The 27395-nt window shown below is 46.6% G+C and overlaps 1 protein-coding gene across 6 annotated transcripts in view; it reads left to right on the top strand.

The window, feature by feature from the left end:
• MRAS (muscle RAS oncogene homolog) overlaps nucleotides 1–27395 on the top strand; it is a 55158-nt gene that overhangs the window by 15032 nt on the left and 12731 nt on the right. For 3 of the 6 annotated variants that reach the window (XM_042998393.1, XM_042998391.1, XM_042998392.1), the window contains one exon: nucleotides 9360–9570. In XM_042998393.1, the coding sequence (XP_042854327.1) occupies nucleotides 9378–9570 (193 nt within the window). In that variant the 5' untranslated portion in view covers nucleotides 9360–9377. Of the gene's footprint in view, nucleotides 1–9359; nucleotides 9571–21720; nucleotides 21860–27395 lie in introns of those variants that run through there. The other 3 variants (XM_007087430.3, XM_042998394.1, XM_007087429.3) reach the window with 2 other exon arrangements.

Here is a 27395-nt window from a genome sequence, read left to right as displayed (position 1 = left end):
GGCTACCCAGTCTCTCCTGGCTTTTCTTGTTGGTCAGCCTCCCTAGGGACGGCAGAAAGAGTTGTGGCAAGATGCCCCCCCAGGGCAGAATGGGGGGGCTGAGGCCCATACACAGCCAGCGTGAGAGCACACCCCAGAAGGAGTGGGGAGGGCTGAGTTCTGTTGAGTTGTCAGCTTTGGAACCAGCCAGTTCGCAGGGCATGAGCTCGGGCAGGACTCTGGAGGGAGGCAGGAGGGCTTCCTGCAGGAGGAAGGGCTTGAGATGGGTTTTGAAGAATGTTGCTGATGGTAACAACTTGATGTTTACTGAGCGCTTGCGGTGGGCCAGACACAGCCAGGCAAATCAGTGTAGCCTGTTGTGACCACCATGAGGCAAGTGTAGCCACTGTGCCCACCTCTACAGAAGAGGAAACCAAGGTGCAGAAGATAAGTAACTTGCTTAAAGTTGCAGGCTGCCTGAGTCAGTGGCTCGGGCTCTGTGATGACGGGCTCCAGGGGAGGGGCCGGCCCCAAGCTGGGTAGGGACCAGCTGGTGTCCAGGAGCACGAGGAGACAGACTGGGCCTAAGGCAGCGACTAGCACAGTGGAGAGGGGCCCAGACAGAAGTGCTGGAAAATGGGTCTCAAAGCTACCTGGTGCTCCCACAGGGTTAGCTGCCTGATCCCCCAGACTCCTCCCTGGTCCTGAGGGAAGGAGCATGTGGCCGGACACTGTTTGGCATACTTTGTCCCAGTTGGGAGTGGGGGCGTGCCTGTTCCTTGTGACTAGTATCTGCCCTGGGTGCCTCTTGGGCCCTGACCTGCTCGGCCGCCTCCCCCACAGGAGCAGGGATGTGGCCTTGGAGGCCTCTCTGACTCAGACATCACTCTCCCAGCTCACTGCTGACCTCTTCCCAGCACTCCTGGATCTGCTGCCTCTGGCCTGGCCTGACCCTGTACCCACTCACCATTTTGCCAGCCATGAACAAATGCCTAGGATGATGGACTGGCCACGGGCTCTGGAGCCATACTGTGTGGTTTCAGAGCCTAGCACTGCCCCTTTCTAGCTGGATGACCTCAGAAAAGTTATTTTACTTTGTTGTACTTCAGTTTCTTCAACTATAAAATGGGGATAATCAGAGTCATTCCGTATAGGGCTGTTGTGAGAATTAAATGAGCTAACGTGGTAAAATCTTCCAACAGCATCAGACACATCACTTACATTAATTAATTAATCTTACATTAATTAATTAATTAATTAATTAATTAATCGTTAGTTGTTTTTAGCATTGACCACTCTTGTAATTATTACAGTAGGTATTTCTACACACCTACTCTGGGACTTACACTGCTGGGTCATAAGTGGCTCAGCTCTAGGCCTTGTCAGGAGTCACTCTCGGGCTAGTGGGTAAGACACAAGTATGAGCAGTGATACAAGGAAGCATATGGGACTTGGGGGTCATGAGTACGGCCAAGGGCACTGCATCCCTCCCCTGGCTTACTTCAAACATTGGCCTTTGCCTGGATCTCTGGATCCCTATCTGACCATCTCTGCCAGCAGTCCAGGTGTGGTCCCGGCAGAGGAGTTTGGATCTGATGGGGTAGAAAAGCAGGGGCTGATGTATTAGCACAAGACTTGGGTAATAGAATTTTCCAGAGACAACCAGGCAGGTTCCCCCTAAAGGTCCTGTGCGCCCCCACCCAGAACAGGACGGCCGGTACGTGATACGTTTTGGAGGGAATCAGAAGAGTGGTGGGTTAGATCTGGGGTGGCAAACAAGTTTCCTCTCTGGATCAGTCACCTGGTTCTGGCTGCCAAGGTGCTGCATCAAAAAGGGTTCACGACTGAGCCAGAAGAGGACAGTGGTCAATTATGATGCCTGCGTGGCTCTGGGGACAGGAGGAATGGCCCCTGCGCCACATGCTCACCATCTAAAAGCCAGTGGTATTTAAAGTCCTTTATCGCACAAAATTATGCACATGGTTGGATGGGTGGTTAAGTCGTAATACTGGAGTGAGCTGAATGCACTGGCTTCCTGGAGGGGTGAGTAGTGCAGTGACATGGCTGGGCTGGGATTAGCAGCCATGTGAGACAACAGGCTGGAGCAAGGTCTGAGGGAGAGGAGAGTGAAGTCCTAAGGGATACACCAATGGCCTAGACCCCTGGTGGGACAGCACACCATTTATGCTCAGCCTGCAAGGCAGCAGCCCTGGGGAAGCTGCCCATTTCTGGGAATTGTGCAGAAGGGAAGGGCAGCTCCTGGAATGCAGAGCCATTTCCTCCACACGGGTGGGGTCACTCCCCCCAGCCTGTCCTCATCCCCCTGAGCTGGGCACACCCAGACATCATGGAGATGAGATTAACTTCCCAGAGCTGATTCAGCTCAATGGGATGGAAAGTCCATTCGCTCTCACAGCAGCTCCATTAATAGTAAATGTTCCCCCTCTTCTAGCTTTATTATCAGATGACTTGCAGTTCAACTGATAAGGTTCTTCGGTGCGGGGAGGTGGGGGGGATCTTTAAAATGTTTAGTGTAGAAGTAGAGAGGCAAAAAGCAATGAAAACTAAACTTTCAATAAAGTTAGCAGCATCTTTGCAGAGGCTCTGTGTTGGCCACTGCCCCAGCTCCAAGAATCTGTGGTCCTTTAGTCGTGTAGCCAAGGAAGCTACGGACAAGGATGAAGAGTGCCCTGTGGGTTAGTGAAGTCACCATGACAGTCAAAGAAATGCTGTGATGCTATAAAACTAATCACCCAAGGAATTGAAGGCAGTATGGTGTGACGGTTCCCAGCATGACCTTTGGTGTCCGGCCAGTCCACCGCAGCTGCCCACTGAATGGTGGGGAGTGTAATTGCGATGGAGTCTCTCCTGGGCATCAGTTGTTCTGGCCAGGACTGTATGGCATTGCTTTGGAAGTGGTGCTGGCTATGGGGATGGGGTGCACAGAGAGGCCAGGGAGCCTGTGGACCCCTTGACAATGTTTGCAAGGCAAACTATTTCTTTTTGTTTGTTTGTTTGTTTGTTTAGTTTATTTATTTTGAGAGAGAGAGAGGGCGAGTGAGCATGAGTTGGGGAGGGGACAAAGAGAGAGAGAGGGAGAGAGAGAGAGTATCCCAAGCAGGCTCTAAGCTGTCAGCGCAGAGGCTGACGTGGAGCTTGAACTCATGAACCGTGGGATCATAACCAGAGCTGGAATCGAGAGTCGGACGCCTAACTGACTGGGCCACCCAGGCGCCCCCAGGCTACCTCTTTTTTGTGCGCCCACTTAAAAAACGGGGAATGTGTTGGGCTATTCTTTTGGGGAAAAAGCCCTGTAGAAGCCCTAGAAACTGGCAATCTGGGAGAATGCAACAGACTTGGTAAAGGATCCTAGCCACTGGACACAGCCATTTTGGGGGCTGCTGGAGCCCTCTGTTACCCAGGCATTTACATTGGCTACTGTATTGGGTCCTCCAGTGGCCCTGTGCAGTGCAGGCGCTCTTAGGGCTGTGGATGCGGCAGGCAAGTGGTCCAAACCACAGGGGTCTACCAGGTTGGAGGGAGACCAAGGGTCCAACCACTTCACCTGTCAGTACAAATATGCCTTTGCTGAGGGCCCCTTGGTCTTTTTCACAGGGGCCTCACAGGAGCGTCCTGTTCTCCTGTTTTATAGGTGGGCAGACAGGCTCCTGGAAGTTAAGAAACTTGTTTCAGGTCACACAGGGAGTCCATATCAGAGACACAAATAGAACTCAAGCTGCCTGGGGATGCCTGGGTGGCTCGGTCGGCCATTTAAGTGTCTGACTTCAGCTCAGGTCCTGATCTCACAGTTTATGAGTTTGAGCCCCGTGTCCAGCTCTGTTCTAACAGCTCAGAGCCTAGAGCTTGCTTCCTATTGTGTGTCTCTCTCTGCCCCTCCCCTGCTTGTGCTCTCTCTTTCTCTCTCTCTCAAAAATAATAAATAAGCAAACATAAAAAAAGAACTCAAGTTACCTGACTGTAGTCATAGGCTGTTAATGACATCCCTGCCCCTAGTGTCCCCCTGAGAACCAAGGGAGGCTTTGTACAAGACTGTCCCCAGGAGTTCTTAGAACCCTCCATGCACACTTTGAAATTTGCTGGGTGAAGAGGTTATTGTGGGGTTGTCTGTCTACCTAGCCCCCCACCTCCTGGGAGCATCACCCCTGCTTCTTGGCCTAAGGGAGAGCTGGGTGGGTAGAAGGCTTCACTGGGGCAGTATCCAGCAGTCAGTCAGTGAATAGACCTTGAGCCTCCTGTGTTTCGGGCCCTGCCTGGCCCCGTAAAAGGCAACGGAATAAGGAGATGTGGCTTTTGTCCCAGTGGAGCTTCTGAGCTACGTGGGGAGACGAATCTGCCATTCAGGAAACAACTTCAAACCTTGCAAGATGGTGCTAACCCTGAGAGAGAAAGGAAGCCAAAGACAGCAGCCAAAAAAAGCTTATTTCTCTGGTTAGAGATGCCCAAAGTTTTTGTATATGTGTTATTAAAATTGTCCAGGCAGCACTACTGTCTTTTAGGAAGAAGTTTCCAGTATGAGCGAAGGTTTGGGTTGCCCGTGGACTGGGAGGGGCTGTAGGAGCAGTGGTTGCCATGAGAACCAGTGCTCAGCCGCCAACGCCCGCCCAAGTGGCTGCTGTTCCAAAAGTTGGTTTCTGAGTGGAGGGGGCTGCCTAGAACCTCAGAGCCATTTCCCATGGAAACAATGTTCTAAATGATGGGTGACGATCCCACACAGGCCTCCGGCGGAGCTGAGATGGCAGCAGGGCTCTGATGGGGGAGCCTCTGAGTGGACAAAGTGAGAGGGGGAGGGAAGAGAGACTGAGGGAATCTCTCCTGGGAACAAAGTCAAGAAGGTGCAAGAACAAACATTTAAGCACCTTCTCTAAGCTGGGAACATTTCATAATTTTAATTTCATGCTTAGAGCAATCTTGCAAAGTATTTTCCGATGATTTCAAAGTAATTTTCTAACCCATCCCATCTTACAAAATAGGAAACTGAGGCTGTGAACAGTAACTTGCCCAAGGTCCCTTACCTGGTCAGTAGGAGAGTATCCAGCATAGAAAACTGGTGGAGGAGCTTTAGAGAGAGACCCTAGGTCCACCTTACACTACCTTCCCACCTCAGAGGGGCCATCCATGATCTACAAAAGGTAAAGAACTGACATTCTAGAATCATCTCTAATCTAAAAAGATCTAAAAAGAGCTCTGATCTTCTAGTCAAACAGGCTGGAGAGGGGGGGGGGGGTCTTGTGAATGTAAGCATTTTGCTTCTTAACCACCAACCAATGTTCGTCATAGCTTGTGGTGACTTTTAAAAAAAGTCTTTCTCTTCACCACTCGAGTCCAGCTTATTTTGTAGGAGTGTGGTGCATGCACTTACAAGGACATCATTTAGTCAGGGATTATTTTGGGGGAGGTTGAAGGCTGGAAAAACACACCCATCAGGAGAAGAGCCTTTAGAATTGGGGGAGGGGGAGTTCTGGACTCACTCTCATGCCCCTGCAACACCTTCTTTCCTTCCTGGGCCCACACTTGCTTTCAGAAGGGCTTTTTTGTGTGATTGGTCTGACCTGGTAGAAGGAGGGAGACAGTCCTAACTCCTGGCTGGGAGGGTTGCCCCTTAGCCCCGTGCATGGTCAGGGCCAATGCTGTGGCCAGTAGGTGGTCTGATAGTTGTTTGGAAATGCTGGCATTGAGCCTCTAATTCCTTCAGCTAGACTTACATCCTTGTTGATGCTCTGCTAGGCTTTGGTGATACAGAGAGGGACAAGTTGCAGTCCTTGCCTTTTGTGCGCATTTAAGTGTAGATTTCAAGCATCCTCTGCACAAGGAATTACAGGGCACAGACTAGAAGGTGATGCCTCCCATAGGAGGGGATTCCTGGGCCCAGGCCTGACCTGTGAAGAGGTCTGTGCTCCCCGAGGGGGCCCTGGGTATCTGCAGAGGACTCCGTGTGACCATAGAGCACACTGGGTGAGCACAAAGCTGGTTGAGAGAAAGAGAGAGTAGAGTATGAGAGGTTGTGGCATAGCTACCGCTGGAGAGGTCAGCAGTGGCAACCAGTGCCAGCCTTGAATGTCAGTGAAGGAGCCGGAACTTGGCCCATCAGCTATGAACAGTGCTAAAGGGTTTTTCACCACAAGGGATCCGGTCCAAGTTTTGTGCTAACTGTGCATTCTGACCTGCTTCCATTGAGTCTTAGTTGGGAGGGAACCCCGAGTTGGCTGCCTGTGGTCTCCTGGGAGCTCAACCCCTGAGTGCAGGACTCTGTGAAAGGAAGGAGCCCTTCAGCTGACCGTTTCCTGCCAGCTGCCTTGCTTGGCAAGCAGGTCCCCAGGTGATTCTCCTGTGGGTGGTCTGAGAACCACCTCAAAGATTCAGTTCGTGTCCTCTATCATACTTACTAGTGCCTTTCTTATCTTGTTTTATTTTGAGAAGAAAGTCAAGAGGAAGAATTTTCTTTCTTGATACCTTTCCACCCACTGAGTACTTTTTATTCATGTCGTTGCCAGCAGAGAATGGAAGGAGCTTTAAAAAGAGCCTCTTTCACAGGCAAATATGGTCACCCTGGCCCAGTGTCCTTGTCCACCCACGGCCAAGACGACGGGTAAGGAAGGACAGTGAGGGGACCACACCAACATCTCACTCCTCAAAACCTGAGAGGCAAAGGAGAGAGAGAGCTAGCCCTGTTTTCTTCCAACTGTCCTGCAGCCCCTTGGATCATCATCTCGTCATGTGGGAGAACTCAGTTCCCCAAGGCCTCAATGTGTCCCCACCTTTATCCCGCTTAGGGAGGTGCAGCACCAAATGGACCTGATATCCTGCACCAAAGGAGCTTACTTAAATCCCCCCTGGAAGGACACAGAGTCCTACATTTTCAGGTAGCCTGAACCTTTTATTTGGTGGGAACATTTAAAAACTTTGTTTCTTTGAGGATAGTTGACACACAACGTTACATTGGTTTCAGGTGTACAACATGGTGATTCACCAACTCTGTACATTATGTCATCACCACAGGTGTAGCTGCCATGGGTCCCACACAACACTGTTGCAATACCATCTACTCTATTCCCTGTGCTGTACCTTTTAGTCCTACGGGTGGGAATATTTTAATGTTGTTAAGCTTTCCCAGGATACATATATAATACTAGCTTGTTGTAGCCAGTTGAAAATTGAGCAGGTGCCCCCAAATCTGCCAGTCTTCTCTCTGCCTAGAACCACATCTAGACATACAGATTCATAGATGGGTGACTTCATGGACGTGCAATCATACGTATGTGTTGTTTCGCAGCTGTTTGGGTTTTTTTTTTCATACCTAATATAAACTTTTTCTAGGTTAGCGACCGTCAGCCTTTTTGATGGCTACATAGTATTGCATTGTGTAGATAAATGTTTTCTTTAACTTCCCCCCACCCCCCGCAGCATTTAAGTCATTTCCATATTTGCCCCGCTTCCTAACATCTTCGTTCACTCATCTGATTATCTCCTTAGCATAAGTTCTCATATATCATATAGCTCCAAGAGAAGGTATGTCATTTTACATTTTGATATATTGATGCGAGTGTGTTCTCAGTCCGGTTAGGACAGATGTATATGCCACCCGCAGGGTATAAAAGCGCCTGTACTTCCTGTCACTGCAGAGAAATCCTAAATGTCAACACCAAGCTTCCGTAACTGCACAAGGTTATGCAATCACTCTCTCCTGTAGCCCCACGCGAATCAGTGTGGCCACATAACCTACATTTGTGTCTAACACCTTTTGTATTGAAATCTAGAATTGAGGACTCTTTTAGAGCTGCAAATAACTGGAAAAAATCCAGCCCTTTAATCTGATAGGTAAGGAAATGATGGCTCTGCACAGCCTTCCCAACAAGCAGCAATGCACATGGGACTCCCAGTCCATTGTCCCCTCACCCTTCAGTGTCCCTGTCACACGTTCCACCGTGCCTTTCTGCCTCCCAGTTGTGCAGAGATTGTTGCTTTGCTGGTACACTGAGGCAGGATCAAGCTTGTGCTCCCCTGGCACCAGGTCTGTCTCCATGCTGCCTAGGATTGCCAGAACGGGAGGTGGTATTGCTTCTCCCTGGCCCCCTGGCGCGTCCGCAGGTAGCGGCTTAAGTCTCTGGCAACCACCCTTGGCTGAGGGCTCCTTCCATGCTCCCTGCCTCCCTCTCCTCCTTGTCTCTCTATGACGCTGTTTCCAAAGATGACTCTTCACTCCTCTGCCGTCACCTCTTCACAGTCATTCCTTATCTGTTAAGGCTCAGTTGTTCTTTGGAATCCTGGCGCCACATTTCTGGCTCCTGCCTGGTCTCCTTAGCTCAAGGTTTCTCGGCCTTAGCACTACTGACATCTCAGGATGGATAATTCTTTATTGTGGGGGGCTGTCCTGTGCGTTGTAGGAGGATGTGTAGCCGCAGCCTTGGCCTCCGCTCACTAGATGCCAGTAACACCCACTAATAAGCCAGAATTATCTCCAGACATTGTAGATGTCCCCCAGGGACAAAACTGCCCCTGCTTGAGAACCACTGCCTTCGCTAGACGTGACATCATTCTCCACCCCCCCCCCAACTAAAACAGGTTGACCAGATGCCACGAGATTCTAGCACAACTTTTTTTTTTTTTTTTTTTTTTGAGAGAGAGAGAGCGCGCGCACAAGCCGGGAAGAGAGGCAGGGGGGGGGGGAGAGAGAGAGAGAGAGATTTTTGTTTTGTTTTGTTTTGTTTTTATTTTGAGAGAGGGAGGGAGAGAGAAAATCCCAAGCAGGCTTCATGCTCAGTGTGGAGCCCAGTGCGGGGCTCAATCCCATGACCCTGGGATCATGACCTGAGCCAAAATCAAGAGTCAGATGCTCAATCAACTGAGCCACCCAGGTGCCCCACCAGCACAACTTTCTGCATGACCATGGGCAAGGAGACTGAGAGAAAGGAGCCAGGATCACTAAATTCTAAGAGCGGGGGGTGGGGGGGGGGTACTAGGCTGCTATGCCCGTCCTTTCCGTAGTTTGGGGGGCCTCAAATCCTCAAGCACAGCAGTCCTGTGACTAGAGTTGATGTAAAAGGTGAACCTCTGTGCCATCCCTGCTCAGACTGGCACGCACATGTTCACCTGTACATGACTAGGGCAGACTTTAGTGATGGAAAAGCTTCTTTAACATGGCTTTTTTGGCTTTACTCGTTAAAGACCTCATGGCATCTAGTAGTGCTACGTCTGCAAGACCAGGTGTGGCACATAGCTGATATTCAATAGATGATTGAATAAACATATAATTGGGAGTATTTACTACTCTATAAGGAGGGAGGAAAACTCGTGAATATTTTCCACTCAAGGTCAGAAAGGAAAAAGCCTCCTGCCTCATTACACATGTCTTGCCTCCCCAGGTCTGACCTATCAGAAACATGGCAACCAGTGCCGTCCCCAGTGACAACCTCCCCACGTACAAGCTGGTGGTGGTGGGAGATGGGGGTGTGGGCAAGAGCGCCCTCACCATCCAGTTTTTCCAGAAGATCTTTGTGCCTGACTACGACCCGACCATCGAAGACTCCTACCTGAAACATACGGAGATTGACAATCAATGGGCCATCCTGGACGGTGAGACATGGATAGTAGCCCTGCATGGGGGTGGGGCATGTGACTCGGAGGGTCAGAGGAAGTTGACCAACTTCCCTGGGGCGGATAGTGTCTTCCACGTTGTCATTATGGGATGGTTGGTGTCAGGCCGTGTATGTTTTCCAGGGTGAATTCTGAATAGCTTTGTGGCAACCAAAATGCGTATTCAACAAAGAGGCTAGCATCGTGCCAACCCAGTGATGTCATGTTTGTTATTTCTTGCTGATCTGAAGCTCTGATTAACATTTACAGATGTCTCTGGCTCCTAAAAAAATGGGGAAGAGACAAACTGTTTTTTAGTGAGCATAGTTTATTTCCCTTTGAGAGGGGGGAAATCTTGCATTTGACATTGTTTCTAGTGTAGTCTAAATTGGTCTAGATTAGCAATTCTCAAATTGTGGTATCCAGGCCAGCAGCCTAAGATTACCAGGGAGCTTCCCAGAAATGAAAACCCTCAGGCTCTACTGGTTCAAATTCTGAGGGTGGAGCCCAGGAATCCGTGTTTTAACAAACCCTCCAGGTGATGCTAAAGTAGAGAACCGCTGCTCCAGATTCTTACTGGTTATGACTTCGTACTGAGTCTCTCTTTTAAACAAAGAGCCATTAAGGATAGACTGTAATTGTAGGAAGTGAGCTTTGAAAGCCCCTGGGATGCACTATCAGATATGTGATTTGCAAGTATTTTCTTCCAGTCTGTGACATGCTTTTCATTCTCTTAACAGTGTCTTTCAAAGACTAGAGCTTCTAATTTTGATGAAGTCCAGTTTATCAGCTTGTTCTTTTATGGATTGTGCTTCTGGTCGTGTCTAAAGTATTTGCCTAACCCAAGGTCACAAAGGTTTTCTTCCTACGTTTTCTTCTAGCAGTTTAATGGCTTTAGGTTCTGTATTTAGCATTAGGATCTACCTTGACTTAATTTTTGTATATGGTGTGAGGTATGGAACAAAATTGGTTTTTTTGGGGGGGGGGGTTGGGGGTTTGTTTTTTTGTTTTTTTGGTATATGGAGATGCAGGTGTTCCAGAGCTATTTGTTGAAAAGGTTCTTCTTTCACCACTGAATTGCCTTTGTACCTTTGATGAAAATTAGTTGCCCAAATATTCTGTTTGTTTGACCTATCCGTCTATCTTATCACCAATACCACACTGTCTTGATAACTGTAGACTGATAACAAGTCTTAAAATCATGTATTGTTAAGTCCCCAAGTTTGTTCTTTTTCAAAGTTGCTTTGGCCAGTCTAGGTCCTTTGCATTTCCATATGAATTTAAGAACCAGTTAAATTCTAAAATTCTAGATTTTGATTGAGATTGTGTTGAATCTAAAGATCTGCACATTTGAGAAGAATTGACATCCTCATAATGTTGAACCTTTCAACCCATGAATGCAGTATTTCTCCATTTATTTAGGTCTTCTTTCTTTTTTTTTATTTATTTTTTATGAGAGAGAGAGAGAGAGAGAGAGAGAGAGCGCGAGTGTGAGTAGGGGAGAGGGGTAGAAGGGGAGAGAGAAAGAATCCCAAGCAGGCTCAGCATGGAGCCTGACTCGGTCTCGATCCAACAACCCAGGGATTGTGACCTGAGCCGAAATCAAGTGTCAGACACTCAAGCTCAATTGACCAAGCCATCCAGGCACCCCTAAGTCTTCTTTAATTCTCTCATCAGTTGTTTTACAGAATTGATTGCATAGGTCTTTTACCTATTTTGTCAGATTTATATCTACAATCTGTATTATAAATGATATTTTTTTATTGCAGTTGTCGCTTGTTTGTTGCTAATATGTAGTAATGCAGTTGCATTTTGTGTATTAACTGTAACCTGCAACTTTGCTAAATTCACTTATTAGTTCTGGTGGCTTTTTTGTAGATTCCTTTGGGCTTTCTGCAGAGATGGTCATGTCTGTGAGTAAAGACAGTTTTACTTCTGCCTTTCCAAACTGGATGGCTTCTGTTTCTTTTCCTTGCCTGATTTCACTGACTAAAAACATACTTGTCCTGTTCTTGATCTTAAGGAGAAAGGTTTCAGTCTTTCAGCAATAAATAGGATGTTAGCTGTAGGTTTTTTATCAATTCCCTTTATCAGGTTGAAGAACTTCCCATTACTAGTTTCCTGAGAATTTTTATGAGGTATGGATATTGGATTTTTGTCAAATGCTTTTCTATGTCTACTTAGATACTCATATGGTATTTCATTTTTAGTGTGTCATTTTGGCAAATTATGTTAATTTTTATAATGTTAAACCAACATTGTCTCCCTGGGATAAATCCCACTTGGTCATGATGCTTTCTTCTTTTATGTAATGTTGGCTTTGACTTGCTAAAATTTTGTTTAGAATTTTTGTGTGTATGTTCTTGAGAGCTATACTGGCCTGTGGTTTTCTTGTCATGCCTAGTAATGCTAGCTTTATAGAATGCATTGAGAAATATGCTCTCTTCTTCAATTTTCTGGAGGGGTTTGAACAAAATTGGTATTATTTCTTCCTTAAATATTTAGTTGAATACACCTACGAGGCACTCTGGGGCCAGAGTTTTCTTTGTTGGAAGATTTTTTAACTACAAATTCAATTCCTTTAGTAAATATAGGGATATTCAGGTTATTTGTTTCTTCAGTGAGTTTTGGTAGTTGGTGTCTTTAAAAAAGTTGTTCAGTTCATCAGAGTTACCAAATTTATTGGCGTAAAGTTGTTCATGATATTCTCTTATTCTCCTGTTAATGTCGGTAGAATCCAGAGTGATGTTTCCCCTCTCATTCCTGATGTTTTTAATTTGTGTCTTCTCCTTTTTCCCTAAACAGTCTAGAGATTTATTGATATCATTGATTTTCACAAAAGAACCACCTCTTGAGTCCATTGACTTTTCCCATTTGGTTCCATTGATTTCCACTCTTAGCTTTATTATTTCCTTTTGTCTGCCTAATTTGTTCTTCTTTCTCTAATTTTTTAAAGTGAAAGCTTGTGTGATAGATTTGAACATTTCTTCTTTTCCAAGATCTTCATTTGGTGCTATAAATTCCCCCAAACTACTTGGTTAGCAGCATCCCACACATTCTAATACACTGTGTTTTCATTTTCATTCTGTTCAGAATACTTTCCTATTTCCCTTCTGAGATTTTCTTTGACCCATTGGTTATTTAGAAATATTTAGCTTTAAAGTATTTAGGAATTTTCCAGAGATCCTTCTGTTACTGGCTTCTATTTTAATTTCACTGTGTCAGAGAACATAAAATGTATGATTTAAATTATTTAACACTTATGGAGGCTTATTTTATGACCCAGGGTATGTTCTCTCTGGTAAATGTTCCATGTGCACATGAAAAGAATGAGTATTCTGCCGTTGTTGGGTGGAACGTTCTATGAATGTCTGTTATGTCGTTTGGTCTTTGGTTGTTTCAAGTGAGATGATAAATCTGGTCCTTGTTACTCCATCTTGGCTGGAACCAGAACCAAATCATCACTTCATTTAAAAAATTTTTTTTTAATTTTTAAAGTTTATTTATTGATTTAGAGAGAGAGAGAGAGAGAGCAAGCAAGTGCAAGCAGGGGAGGGGCAGAGAAAGGGAGAGGGAGGATCCCAAGCAGGCTCCATGCTGTCAGCACAGAGCCTGATGTGGGTCTCGAACTCACAAACCATGAGATCATGACCTGAGCCAAACCAAGAGTTGGATGCTTAACTGACTGAGCCACCCAGGCACCCCTGAATCACCACTTAAAAAAAAAAATGTGACAGCTTTGTGTGTATACTGAAATGTGTACTTTAAGAAGGGCGAGGGGCACCTGGGTGGCTCAGTCGGTTAAGCGGTTAAGTGTCCAGCTTCGGCTCAGGTCACGATCTCGCCATCGGTGAGTTCGAGCCCGGCCTCGGGCTCTGTGCTGACAGCTCAGCACCTGGAGCCTGCTTGGGATTCTGTGTCTCCCCCTCTCTGCCCCTCCCCCACTCACTCTGTGCCTCTCAAAAATGAATAAACGTTAAAAATTTTTTTTCTTAGGAAGGGTGAATATTATGGTATTTGAATTATATCATAGTTTTAAAAACCACCTTCAGGGCTTTGGCTGTAGTCCTGAAACTGAATCGTTCCCCAGGAACCAAGCACATTCCCGCCTCTGGGACTCTGCATTTGGTATTCTGTCTAGAACGTTCTTCCTTCAGCAATACATTCTCACCTTTGTGTAGGTCTCCACTCAAATGTTAAGTTTACCTAAGAAGTCTTCCCTGACCAGACCATCTGCACCAGCAGCCACCCCACCCCTGTCATTCTGTTTCCTTGTTAACTCTTTTTCTTTATTCTACCTTTTACTGGTAAACATATATTTGCTCCCTATATTTACTTGAGTTTTTATTGCTTCCCGATAAAATATAAATTTTTGAGAGTGGAGACTTTATTTACTGCTATATTCTCGGTGTCTAGACGACTGCTTGGCTCATCGTACGTCCTCAGTAAATGTGTGTGAAATGAATGTATGACTAAGTCCTGAACAGAATATGTGCAGTCACAGGTGTGAAGTGCTAGCTGTGTTATATAATAAATATCTATAACCACTAAAAGTTAAAACTTACATTTATGCACCTGCTAAAAATCATCTCATGCGTCACCCATTCGACTATATGCCGCATTTTGGGATATACGGAGTTAAAGAACTATAAGCAGTTTCTTTACTGTGGGACTTAAGAGACTCTTCAATATACACACATAATATTGGGAATGTATTGGTAGGATAGGTTGTCCTTAGGGTTTCCCAAAGGACCGCTGTTAGCACATCATTCTGGACTATTTCCACAGAAAACATCCCGAAAAACATGGCATAATACATGTAAGAGAGCAACATCATTGCCTGGTGCATAATTGGGACTTAATGAATATTAGTTCTCTATACAGCCGTATTGACTTCTCTAACTTTTTCTTAAAGTAACTTTGGGTATTAGATTCGTCTCTGAGGGAAAAAAAGTTCCCAAGGGTGATTTTTAGGAAGATTTTGTGATAATGTTTATTATCACAATAAAAATATTTATTATTTCAGCAGCAGCAGGGAAAAGGGAAGCATGGCCACAGCACTACTTTATAAGCACAAATTTGCAAAGCTTGTGTTCTGAATCTCCTGGGCTCCCCTGGGATGCTGTGCCTCTCAACCTGCCCCCTGAACCCAGCCTAATTCAGGGCATTGCCCACCCAGGACATCCTCAGGCACAGATGCTAGATTGCTACATTTCTCCACTGAGTTAAGTCTTGTATTAAGAAAAGAAAGGCAGGTCAGGGCACCTGGGTGGCTCCGTTGGTTAAGCAGCTGACTTCAGCTCAGGTCATGATCTCATGGTTTGTGAGTTCAAGCCCCGCATCAGACTCTGTGCTGACAGCTCAGAGCCTGGAGCCTGCTTTGGATTCTGTGTCTCCCTCACCCTCTGCCCCTCCCCCACTCACTGTCTGTCTCTCAAAACTGAATAAATGTTAAAAGAAAAGAAAGGCTTAAAACATTCCTTTTAAATATTAATTAGTCTGGCATTTAAAAAGATGCCTGCCCCATGTTTTGGGAGTTTTAATCAAAGGCTGGTTATATTTACGCTTGAGTGTAACTCTGACCCCTTCTGAGGCTAGATTCCTCTGGGGTGGATTGCAGCCCTGGGATGGTCAGGACTTTACTCGGGCATCCAGAGTCCTGACCTCCTGCTTCACTGGAGGCCATGCCATCCTGGGGGGCGCAGTGCTAAGCCTGGGAAGCCTTCCAAGGGCTCTGAATTCTGGGGTTTGCTCTTCTTCCAAATTCAAAAAGAGCAAAAACATGGCAGCTTGATGAGGAGGAGGAGGAGGAGGGGGAGAATTATGAGGGCAGTAATGATCTTTACTGAGCAATTACTATGTGCAAGCTTCATGCCAAGCACGTTGCATACGCTCTGTTTTAATACAACAGTACTGTGCTAGCTACTGTTGTTATCTCCCTAAAAATAAAGCACAGCAAGATTCACACAGCTAGCAATGGCTTGAACTCCCCTTTGTCTCCTGGATTCTCTGTTAGTCTGATTGGGTGGGAAAATCCTCTCCCACCTCACAAGCTGATCCCTGGGCCTCTGGGAATGGACATTGAAATCCTGGGAAGAGGGGAGCGTGGCCTGGATTATCAGGTCAACAGACGTATTCGCCTGTCCCGCTTACAACTTGCCCAAGGCCCTTAAGAGGGCCAGCTGTTCTTCCCAGGCTTGCTCAAAAAGCCTTCTCTGGTTGCCACACAGGATTCTCAGAGGCTTCTGCTTACTTTACAGACTTGTTTCTTGCTCTCTTTCAAGGGACCTCATTGCCCTGGTTCTCCCAGAATCTAAGACACAGGAGACAGCTGACCTCAGGGGCCAGCAGCTGGGGTCCCCAGTGTCTAGGACTACTAGGCTTTGGAGCAAGCCTGCTCTGGGTTCTTTCCCACAGGTCCTATGGGACCCTGACCTCACCTGTCATTGTTACAGCCCAGTTCTGGGAACGTCTCCTCGCTGCCCGGTGCCCACCTCTCCCGGCTCTCCAGCCTTCTTTCCTGGTCCTTGACTTTGGTCCCCCCCCTCACCCTGGCTTTCAGCTACAGGACTCACCATATCCCAGTTCTCAGGTTTCATGAATCAGGAAGAACCAAGCCTTGGGCAGAGCCTTGAGGTTTTGTATGTATGTATGTATGTACATCTGTATGTACGTATGATTTTATTGTGGTGAAATATACATAAATCTTAACATTGTAACTGTTTTTAAGTGTATAGGTCTGTGGCCTTAAGTCCATGCATGTTATTGTGTAGTCGTCACCACCATCCCTCCGCAGACTTACTCATGTCCAACTGATACTCTGCACCCAGCAAACAATAACTCCTACTCCCCTTCCTCTGGCCCCTGGAAGCACCATTCTATGTCCTGTCTCTTTGAATTTGACTACTCTGAGTACCTCATATATGTATGTGGACTCATACAGCATTGGTTCCTTTGTGACTGGCTTATTTAACTTAGCGCAATGTCTTCAAGGTCCATCCACCCATGTGTAACATGTGTCAGGATTTCATCTCTTTTAAGACTGAATGATATCCCACCGTATGTATATACCACATTTTGTTTACCCATTTGTGCAGCAGCGGACCCTGGGACTCTTTCCATTTCATGGATCTTGTGAATAATGCTGCTGTGCACACGAGCATACAGATATCTATTGCAGTCCGTGCTTCCAGTTGTTTTGTCTTGGAATTCTTGTGAGCCTATTTTTTTCTGTTAGGCTAGGGCTGGCAGGCTCCTGAACTCTATGGTATCACCCCCCTCACTATATACCTAAGGAAACTGGTGCAGACGGAGAAGTGACTTGCCTAAGTCAAGCTAGAGGCAGAGCAGGCCCAGGGCGTCATACCTCTGCCGAGCACATCCCCCTTCCTGTCCTGTTTGCGCCTAAACCTTGGCCCTGCAGGGAAGGGTATTGACCGCATCCTCCGCAATCCTACCTACAACGGGGATGGGTGTCGCTGGGCTTCTCACCTGTATGGTTCCCAGTCCCACCCTCTTCCCAGCCTTGCATCTTTCTTCCACCAATGGAGAACAGCAGTGGCCCTAACTCTCCCAACACCTCTTCCCACTATGGGCTCCTGGGCCCAGCTCTGCAGCCGCCCTGGCCCCCTGTGTCCCCATTGACAGCTTGGTCTTTGCAGAGTGAAAGCTCCAGCCCTTCTCCTGCACCCTCAGAAGCTGGGATGTTTCCACCCTGGCTTCTGCCCAAACCTCAGACACAAGTGCTGTTGTCTTCTCGGAGCAGCCTGGACCTGGCTTTTCCCTGAAGCTTGAATCCACATTCTTTCTGGGGAGGAGGAGGGAAGGAGGACATTGGAAGGGCAGCGAGAGGAAAAGGAACATTTATTGAGTGTATTTTTCTGAGCTAGAGCTTCAGAGTAAGCACCGCCCCGTGGCCCCCCAACTAAAAGTGGGGTACAGCCAGAGCTGGCCTGTCGTTCCACCTTTCCACCCGTCCTCCTCTTTTCCTGCTGGCAGTGATGTGGGAGGAATTTCCCTCTTTTTCTTTATGAGGGAACATGGCCTCAGATTATGAAATCCAGCCCTGCAGGCCTCTGCCTGACTCTTTATTCTGGTTCCGTCAGCCATCACTGTTTGAATGCTTCCAGTAACGTGGGGCTTACTGATCTCCAAGGTGCTCAGGGAAGTGCCTCCTGGTGCACTGAAGCCAAACCCTCTTTCACAGTGGCTCCTTTTGCTTCACTGCAGTAGGAGCAGTTACTCCTGACTAGACTTTTCTGGAAGGCCAGAGCCTGTGTTAAGGACTTTGCAGGGATTGTTTTATTTCATCCTTGCAACAGTTCTGCTAAATTGAGGTTAATGTCTCCACCAAGCCGGTGAGCACAGCTGCTCCTTAGCCAGTACCCACAGGTACTGCCATACTAGTTGATAAAGCAGTGAAATACTTCCATAACATTGGGAAATTGCTGCTGTTGCTGTCCTGTGTCCCTGGGGACCCAGACCTCCTGCTCCAGCGCCTGTCCAGCCGTCCTCCGATCAGTCAGGCCCCTGCAGGTGGAGGGAACCAAGATTCAGAGAGGGGAAATAACATGTCCAAGGTCACACAGCTCATTAGAGCCCCATTCCTCTGACCCCGAAGCAAAGGATCTTACTCTTGCTCTGTGTCAGCTTAGCGCACTAGCCAGCCTGGGAGCTGAGGTTCACCCCATCAGGCAGTGACCTCGAGTCAGCTCAACAAGGCTGTGTGATGACAGTGTGTATGCAGTGTATGCCCCTCCCCCTTCAAAGTCACAGCAGAGCCAGGATTCAGTCCTGGGGTTTGTACCCTAAACCTCAGGTGGGTTTCCTCTTACATTGTTGACAGATCCTATACCCCTGCAGTTAATTTAGGCTTTTGCCCTGATTTCAGAACTTCATGTTGATTGCTCTTAAAAGTCACGTGATGATTTTGGACTAGGGCACCGCTGAAGGCGGTAGTGAGAAGGAGTTAGCTTAGCTTCCTGTTGTATTTTGGAGGAGGAAACAACAGCATTTGTAGATGGAGTATATGGCATGGGGTGGGGGTAGAGAGAGAAAGCCTTTGGCCTGCACGCTGGTAGAATGGTTAGGTTTATCAAGATTAGGAAGACTGGTGAAAAGCAAGTTTGGGAGGAAATCAAGAGTTTAATTTTGGACATGTTAAATCTGAGATGCCTTTCTCATATACAGATAGAAGTCATACAGGCAGCCGGATGTCTGAATCTAGAGTAAGGGGAGATGTATAGGCTGGAGATGGAAATTTTGGAGTAGACATGTAAAGCCATGAGATGAGAGGTGGCCAATGAAGTGAATGTGGGGGACTGAGTGTGGGGACCCACCAGCATTTAGAGGGTAGAGAGATAAAGGGACAGAACAGGACCAGTCACTGCAGTAGGAGAAGAACCGGAGAGAGCGATGTCCCAAGGCTCTTCAGAAAGGAGGGAACCATCAACTACTGGCCTGAGTGCACCAGCCAGATTAATGTCAGATGTCAGCAGGTGGCCCAGTGGGTTGAGGACTGAGAAGTGCCAACTGGATTCAGTGACATGAAAGTCATTGGTGACTTGACTAGATCAATTTTGATAGAGTGGTCAGGAATGAAAGTCTGATCATAGTGGATTTAAGAGAGAGTGGAGGAGAGGATGAGCAGGCAATGAGAACAGACAAGTCAAGGGGTGTGGCTGTAAAGAGGAACAGAGAAATGGACAGCAGCCGGAAGGAGATGTGAGGTCAAGGGGCAGGGTTTTTACTTGTAATTTTTTTGACTTTAATTTTTTTTTTAAGGTGAGAGAAATTATAGTATGTTTACATTGTGGTGGAAATGAACCACTAGAGAAAGAAATGGATGATGCAGGAGACAACAATAGCAGCCAGTGCCCTTATATAGGTGGAAGAGGACAGGATCCAGTGTCCAGTTGGAGGGGATGGGCTTGGACAGGAGCAGGGCCAGGTCATGCCCGTAGTAAGAAGACAGTGGGAGTGTGTGTTTCAGAGAAAAAGAGAGGGGGTCCCTCATACATTTTTTAATTGAGATGTAACTCCATGGAAAACTCCCTCCTTTAAATAGTATAGATATACAGTTGTGCAGTCACAACTGCTGACTGATTCACAAATCAGCAATCACTTGGATCACCACTGATTGTTCAACATTTCCACCACCTCCCCCTAGAAAGCTCACTCCATTAAGCAGTCATTCCCCATTCTCCCCCACCACCTCCCCCAGTCCCTGAAACCACTGACGGACTTTCTGTCTTTACAGATCAGCCTATGCTGGACATTTCATATAAATGGCACCATACTCTAAGTAGCCTTTCACTTAGAAAGTGACTAGGCTCTTTCACTCAACGTGCTGTTTTTAAGGTGCATCCTGTTGGAGCTTGTATCAGAATTTTGTTCCTTTTTATGTGCGAATAGTATTCTAGTGTATGGATATGCATCACATTTTCTTTATCCACTGATCCATTGCTGGCCATTCGGGTTGTCTCCACTCTGGGGCTTCAATGGATAGTGCTGCTTCAGACATTCGTGTGCGAGTTTTTGTGTAGATATGTTTTCACTTCTCTCGGGTGTGTCCCTGGCATGGACTGGCTGGGTCCTATGGTAACTCCATGTTTCACTTTTCAAGGAAATGCTAAACCATTTTCTGCAGTGGCTGCGTTTGCCTCCCCCGCAGTGTGCGAGGCTTCCTCGGTCTGTGAGGTGGGTTGATTTGGAAGCTTGTGGAATTTAGCTGTTGATCTCTGTTTCACACCTGTTTCACTCAGCTGGGGGTGGAGATTGGAGGAGAGGAGGCCGTGGGAAGCTGTGGCCCAGGAGTAGGAGAAGACTGGATGGGGACATGTTTAGATTTGTTGGGTGCTTTAAGGGCCCTGGAAGTCGGTGCTAGGACTTTAAAGGGAGCAAGGAGCATGGCTCTGAGTTCTCTCCTCCCAGCTATGCGTGGCCACCCAGGGGCAGGTGTGAGGTAGGTGGAAGGTTGGGGGTAAGCAGGTGGGATGGGTGTCTTCCATCTCAGCAGACCTCGGTGCTCTGTCCTCGCCCCCTCCGTGTAGACCTGTGCCTCTTCACAGGCCCTGCGGACACTGCTGGCTGCCCGGTCAAAGACAGGCTGGTGCCAGCAGCAGAGCAAGGCTTGGCTCCAGATAGTCTGGTGTTCAAATCGTGCCTGTCCTGCTCGCCAGCAGTGGGAACCTGGGCAGGTCACCGCCTTGCCCTGCTTCATTTCTTCACCTATAAAATGTTGCCCCCCCACACTGGTTGTGAGTGGTTGTGAGGAAGAAATGGGGTTGTAGGCCAACGTTTTGCCTCCCTGTTCCTCTCCATTACCAGCACCCCCCTGCCCTGCTACCATCTGTCCCTGGGATGTTCCTGGTTACACAGCTGAGACCCACCCCCCTGCTGCCCTCTTCTTTCCCTGAGAGAGGTATTTGTTTGGGGTAGAGGTGTTCCCGGCTCTTCTAAGAATTCCACAAAACCGTAGACCATCTCCCTGAGAGAATGTGCACCCACACATGCAATATGTTCTCCAGGTCAGGGAATTTAGGGACCCCGTGAAAATGTATTCCAGGGCTTCTTCCCGTTCCCCCAGCTGCCATAGTGTGGCCTCGCGAGCTGTTGTCCCCTAAGGCTGGTGGCCAGCACTTCTGTCCTGTCATCCTGAAGTCAGTGAGTTGAGGTTGGGGCCACTGCCAAAGGGAAGCTTCTGCATCGCCAGGGAGCCAGCCGTATGTGCTGCAGGATCTTGCCCCCTCCCCCTTAGAGAGTCCCAAGTGGCCTGGCTTTCCACACCCTGCCAGCACTTTAGAGAAGAAAGCAGCCCTTTTTCTGGGAACAGTGCATGGTGGATGGGTCCAGCCCTTCTGCCCGACACTCAGCCCACTCCATACATACCCTTACCCAGAAAGGGGAACACAAGTAACATAGTAAAGAGCCCTCATCCCTACTGATGCTCAACTAGGTGGCATGTATTTATTGGAGTCTTCTCCTGGGAAGGGCACAGGCTTCCCCACCTGACTCCTGTGTGAAATGGGTGTGATCACTCCTGCCTCCCACTACGGGTCTGTGGATTAGAGAAAGGTAGAAAACAGCAGGCATGGTCCTTGGAGGCGTATTATCTCTAGAAATCATCATCTCTGTTGTTTTATATTCCAGAACCCTTACTTCACCATGAAGGGTGCGTTACACAAGTTAAAAAGTCACTTCTTAGTGATTTCCCTTAAAGCTGGCCCGGGCTGATCGAACACAGTAACTGCATTTACTATGGCATGCATGTGATCTGTCTAGTCATTCTGTAAGTATTTTTTTGGACCCGCATTGGGTGCTGAAGCTTTTGAGACACCCAGGGAAATGAAAGCCAGGCTCCCCTCCCACTCACCCTCTGGAGTTCCCCCCCCCCCCCGCCCCCGCCATGGTGGGGAGCTGAGCCAGTCCTGGAGGCACTGACTAGCAGAGACCCACGGAACCCATAACCCAACAGGAAGGGTTCAAAGACACAGGTCAGAGGCTTGGGCTCTCAGGAGAGGAGGCAGACTGCAGCCACGTGGCGGGATGGCTGGGGTAGCTGGCGGAGAGGGTATTCTGGTTCATTTGTGCAAAGCCTTGTGCAAAGGCTTGTAATTGAGACACAACCTGGCGGGTTCTGGGTGGCCAGACCCGCACCCTCTGGTTGAAGATAAAAGACTGGATGAGTAGGGACAGCTGGGTCTTGGGGAAGTTGGAGTGGCCTCCTTCCCAGTATGCAGCCTTGAGCAGATCCCTTTAACATTGTGGGCCTCAGTGTCTGCATTTGTACTAGGCCATGAAGAGGACCCAGAGGGCGTGTGTGCATAAAACTCCAGCAAAGTGCCTTCTGCCAGTAGGAACATGGTGGGAAGGACTCTTGTCAGCCAAAGAGCTCAGACTGTACCCTGGGCTGCCGCCAAGGTCAGAGCCCTGAGCCCATGGCAGGGTGTGCCTCCCACTGAAAGCCCTGGAGGAGGAAGAAGAGGAAGAAGAGAAGAAGGAAGAGGAAGAGTGGGAGGGAGATGGGGAGGGAGAAGGAGGAAGGCTCAGCTGGGACCCAGGCTGGTGCCCTCACATGCTGACTGCCCACCTGCGGGGGTGGGGGGCCCCATACCATGCCCACATGTGGGACTTGGATTCTGAAATTCACAAGATCTAAGAGCAGCCCTGGGGTTTCCACTTAAACCCTCCTCAGCCACACTGCTGGCCCCATTATCCTCTGGATGGGAAGACTGGGGCAAAGCAGACAGAGGTACACAGTGCTGACCCTCTCTGTCTCCAGAATCTTTATCTCTTCTCCCTCCTTCTGCCCTGGGTGCCTGTGTCTCTGTCTCTGTCTCTCTCTCACACACACGCACGCACACACACGCACACACATGCACACACACACACACACATTGGCAAAACACCTCTTTTCCCACAGTGACTAATACTTTCTCTCTCTGGAATCCTCCTACCTTCATGACATCAGGCATGGGAAATGCAGGCTGAATCATAATTTCTGAAATGCATAGCTGCCCATTATCTTCAGCCTCTTTTGGAGGCAGAGCTACTGACAAGGGGCCTGTGCCTCATCCAGGTGTATGTGTGTGGAGGGGAGGGATGAAGCCCAAACCAGACCAGGCCCAGCTCAGCCCCCATCTGCTCCTTCCTGGTTGCGTCTGCCCTTCTGGGGCCCTAAGGTTTAGAATTTCCAAGGCGCCCTCCACTCTCCTCTTTCCCCTTGGCCCCCATTCTCTATGTTCTGTGTCTTCAGTGTCTGCCCATTCATTTTTTTCTCTCCACTTCAAACACACCTGCCTTCGCTGACACCCTGGTTGCCTCTGCCCTGGTCCCTCCTTCACCTCTTCACAGCTTCCCTCTCCAGTCCCTTTGGCTGCCAGACTTACCCTCTCACTACATCTCTCCCCTCTCTGAACCTTCCGTAGCTCCCCAGCACCCACTGAGTTCAAACATTTTAGTGTAGGATCCAAGGGCCACAGCCTCTGGTCTCCCTGACCTCTCTCCCATCACAGACCTTTTATGCCTGCACACCAGCCTCCCCATGACTCTTTTCTTCCTAGCCTTCAGGCCGTTGCCCATGCTGATTCTCTGTCTGGAAGGCCTTCCCTAGGCCCTATCTTTTTTATGTCAAATGCTGTTCTTTTAAGGGCAGGATAAGTATCCCTTCTTGGCTAAAACCTTCCATTATCCCTCCAAGCTGAAGGGACCTCCCCCTGCCCCTTCCCTAGATCTCCAATAGTATATGTATCACTTTCTGTCCTGTATTATTTTTCTTCAAGTGTCAGCCCAGCTAGCCTGTAAGTACCTTGATAGTGAGATGCAGCTTTCTTTTTAACCACCTGAAGTACCAAGCAGAGCGGATGGCACTGTGTAGGTGCTCAAGAAGTAATTGGCAAAAGGATGACTGACTGAATGCACCTCTTAGAGTCCCATGTGCAGGCTGCTCCTGTTCCCCAAAGGTGGGGCAGGCCTGGACGTTACCACACAACCATGTGCCATCCCTGTCCGGTTTGTGATTAGGACTATGCTAGGCTGTTTCCATGAGCTGGAAAGTTCTTTATTTTCTGGGCTCTGGAACAGTTTGTCCCTAATAAAAAGAGCTTTGTGCCATTCATGGGGGAGATTTGTCTCTTTAATTTCATGGATAATTATTGGCCTATTCAGATTTTATATATTTTCTTGAGCCAGTTTTGTTCATTTATATTTTCCTTAAATTGTCCATTTCATCAAGAATTGAAAATTTATTGCTATAAAACTGCATATAGTTTTCTTTCATAATCAAATATATATCTAGATCCATAGTCATAGGCCTTTCCTCAATCCAAAGGCTTATTAGTCTTTTTTCTTTTCTTTTTTCTTTTTTTTGTCTGATAAAGGCTTTTTTTCTTTAATTGGTCTTTTCAAAGAATCAGATTTTGATTTTTAGGTATCTACTACTTTTACTTCCTCTCATTTTCTTAATTTCTACTTTCATTGATGATTTCTTCTTTCTTTGGTTTTATTTTTCTTTTCCTAGCCCCTTCATTTAAATGCTTAGTTAATTTTCAGTCTCTTGTTTTTGGAAGTGCATTTAAAGCTGTAATTTTCCTCTGAGTACCACTTTGGCCTCAAACCAGGGGTTTTATTGTTGTTTATTGTCATTCAATTCTAAATCGTTTGTAACTTCTACTTTGCTTTTCTCTTTAACTAGAGCATTTTTGAGCAGTATCACTCTTTAAACTTTGAAGCGGATAGTTTCTTTTACATATGTGTTGCTGTTAATTTCTGATAGTTTTGCATATAGACAAAAAGATAGCTGCATATGACATCTGCTTTCAGAAATGTGTTGAAATTTTTATTGATGGCTTAATATATGGCCAATTTTTGTGACAATTTCCTGTGTTTGAAAATGCTTATTTACTGTTTGAGTGTAAAGTTTGTTCTCTCAGATGATGTTTTTAAATTTGGCATTATTGAGATCATTGCTTTTGAGAGGCCAGGTGATCTGTCTCTAAGACAGGCCTGTTCAGTTCTTTTTTTTCCAAATTTTTATTTAAATTCTAGTTAGTTAACATATCGTGTCATATTGGCTTCAAGAGTAGAATTTAGTGATTCGTCACTTACATACAACACCCAGTGCTCATCCCAACAAGTGCCTACTTAGTGCCCATCACCCATCTAGCCCATCCCCCACCCCACTCCCCTCCAGCAACTCAAGTTGTTCTCTGTATTTAAGAGTCTCTTATGGTTTGCCTCCCTCTGTTTTTCTTATTTTTCCTTCCCTTCCCCTATGTTCATCTGTTGAGTTTCTCAAATTCCACATATGAGTGAAATCATATGGTATTTGTCTTTCTCTGATTTATTTCACTTGGCGTAATACACTCTAGCTCCATCCACGTTGTTAGAAATGGCAAGATTTCATTCTTTTTAGGCTGAGTAATATTCCATCATATATATATATATATATATATATATATACACACACCACATCTTCTTTATCCATTCATCAATCGAAGGACATTTGGGCCCTTTCCGTAATTTGGCTATTATTGATAATGCTGCTATAAACATCAGGGTGCATGTACCCCTTTGAATCTGTATTTTTGTATCTTTTGGGTAAATACTTAGTGGTGCAATTGCTAGGTCTTAGGGTAGTTCTTTTTTTTTTTAAGTTTGTTTATTTATTTTGAGAGAGAGAGTGAGAGGGAGGGAGAATGCATGGGAGAGAGGAGAGAGAGAAGAGAGAGAGAATCCCAAGCAGGCTCTGCACTATTAGCATGAAGCCCAGTGTGGGGCTCGATCTCAAAAACCATAAGATCATGACCTGGGCTGAAATCAAGAGTAGGACGCTTAACCCAATGAGACACACAGACGCCCCTTTAGTTCTATTTTTAACTTTTTGAGGAAGCTCCATACTGTTTTCCAGAGTGGCTGCACCGGTTCATTCCCACCAACAGTGCAAGAGGGTTCCCCTTTCTCTGCATCCTCGCCAACACCTGTTGTTTCTTGTGTTGTTAATTTTAGCCATTCTGACAGGTGTGAGGTGGTATTTCATGGTGGTTTTGATTTGTATTTCCCTGATGATGAGTGATGTGGAGCATCTTTTCATGTGCCCATTGAGGCCTGTTCAGTTCTCTCACAATGATCATGAGATTTGCCAATACCTACTGTATTTAAAAATCAGGTTTTTGTACATATGTATCTTAGGCAACATTCTTATGTGCTTATGATTCATGACTTTGGCACTCCTTGATGCTTGTACTTTTTCCCATTATAAATACCCTGATTTGTCCTGTCCAGTGCGTTGGCCTTGAATCCTGTTTTGTGGATGCATGGGGCTGGCATATCCTTTTTTATCCCTTCATTTTTCATCCTTCCTGTGTCATTTTGGTTTATATGTGTCTTTTGCAGTAGCAGACAAGTGGATTTTGTATTGGGTGTCTGCCTTAATAGGTGGGTTTAATCCATTTGCATTTACTATTGTTAGGCATAGTTAGAATTACGTCTGCCATCTTCTTTCATGTCTCCTTTTTTAGCTTTCATATTTTTGTGTAGTTTATTCTTGCCTTTTGTTGGATTGGTCCCATTTACTTTGTTCTGTTGGGTTTTTTTTCTTCTGATAGTTAGGAACTTTTGAGTTTTATGTCTAGTGGTTATTCTATGTACAGACATGTGTTGGTGTGTGTGTGTGATTATATTTTTCTGTTAACATCTGGATGTAATTATTATCTTTAGTCTATTCCCAAATGAGGCAAGAAATTTAGTAGTAGCTTACTTTTCCCCAGCCCCGCCCCTCACAGATGGATCATTGTAGATTTTAGTTCTAAACTGTCATTAATTTACTTCAAATCCTAAAATGATGTTTATTTAAACTTAACTCTTATGTTTTGCTGTATTCCTTGCTTATCATTATTTATAGTCTTTCATGGACCTATTTTTCACTTGCTGAAGTATTTCCTCCAAGAATTCTGTTAGAAAGCATGGATATAATATTACTTCTATGCCAATCAGTGTGTGAAACGACCATTTTTCCTTTCCAGAGGGTCCATTTCGATTTTCAGCTCCCTATTAAATTGGGGTTTCAAAATTCTGAACATATTTTTTCACTTATCCTAGATCTCTAGTTTTTTTGTTTTTTTGTTTTTAATTTTTTTTTAATGTTTATTCATTTTGAGGGAGAGAGAGACAAAGTGGGAGCAGGGGAGGAGCAGAGAGAGGGAGACAAAGAATCTGAAGAAGGCTCCAGGCTCCATGTTGTCAGCACAGAGCCCGATGCGGGGCTGGAACCCACAAACCACGAGATCATGACCTGAGCCAAAGTTGGACGCTTAACCAACTGAGCC

The sequence above is a fragment of the Panthera tigris genome, chromosome C2 (assembly GCF_018350195.1).
Source record: "Panthera tigris isolate Pti1 chromosome C2, P.tigris_Pti1_mat1.1, whole genome shotgun sequence".
Classification (NCBI taxonomy): Eukaryota; Metazoa; Chordata; class Mammalia; order Carnivora; family Felidae; genus Panthera; species Panthera tigris.
This window is presented reverse-complemented; position numbering and strand designations above follow the sequence as displayed.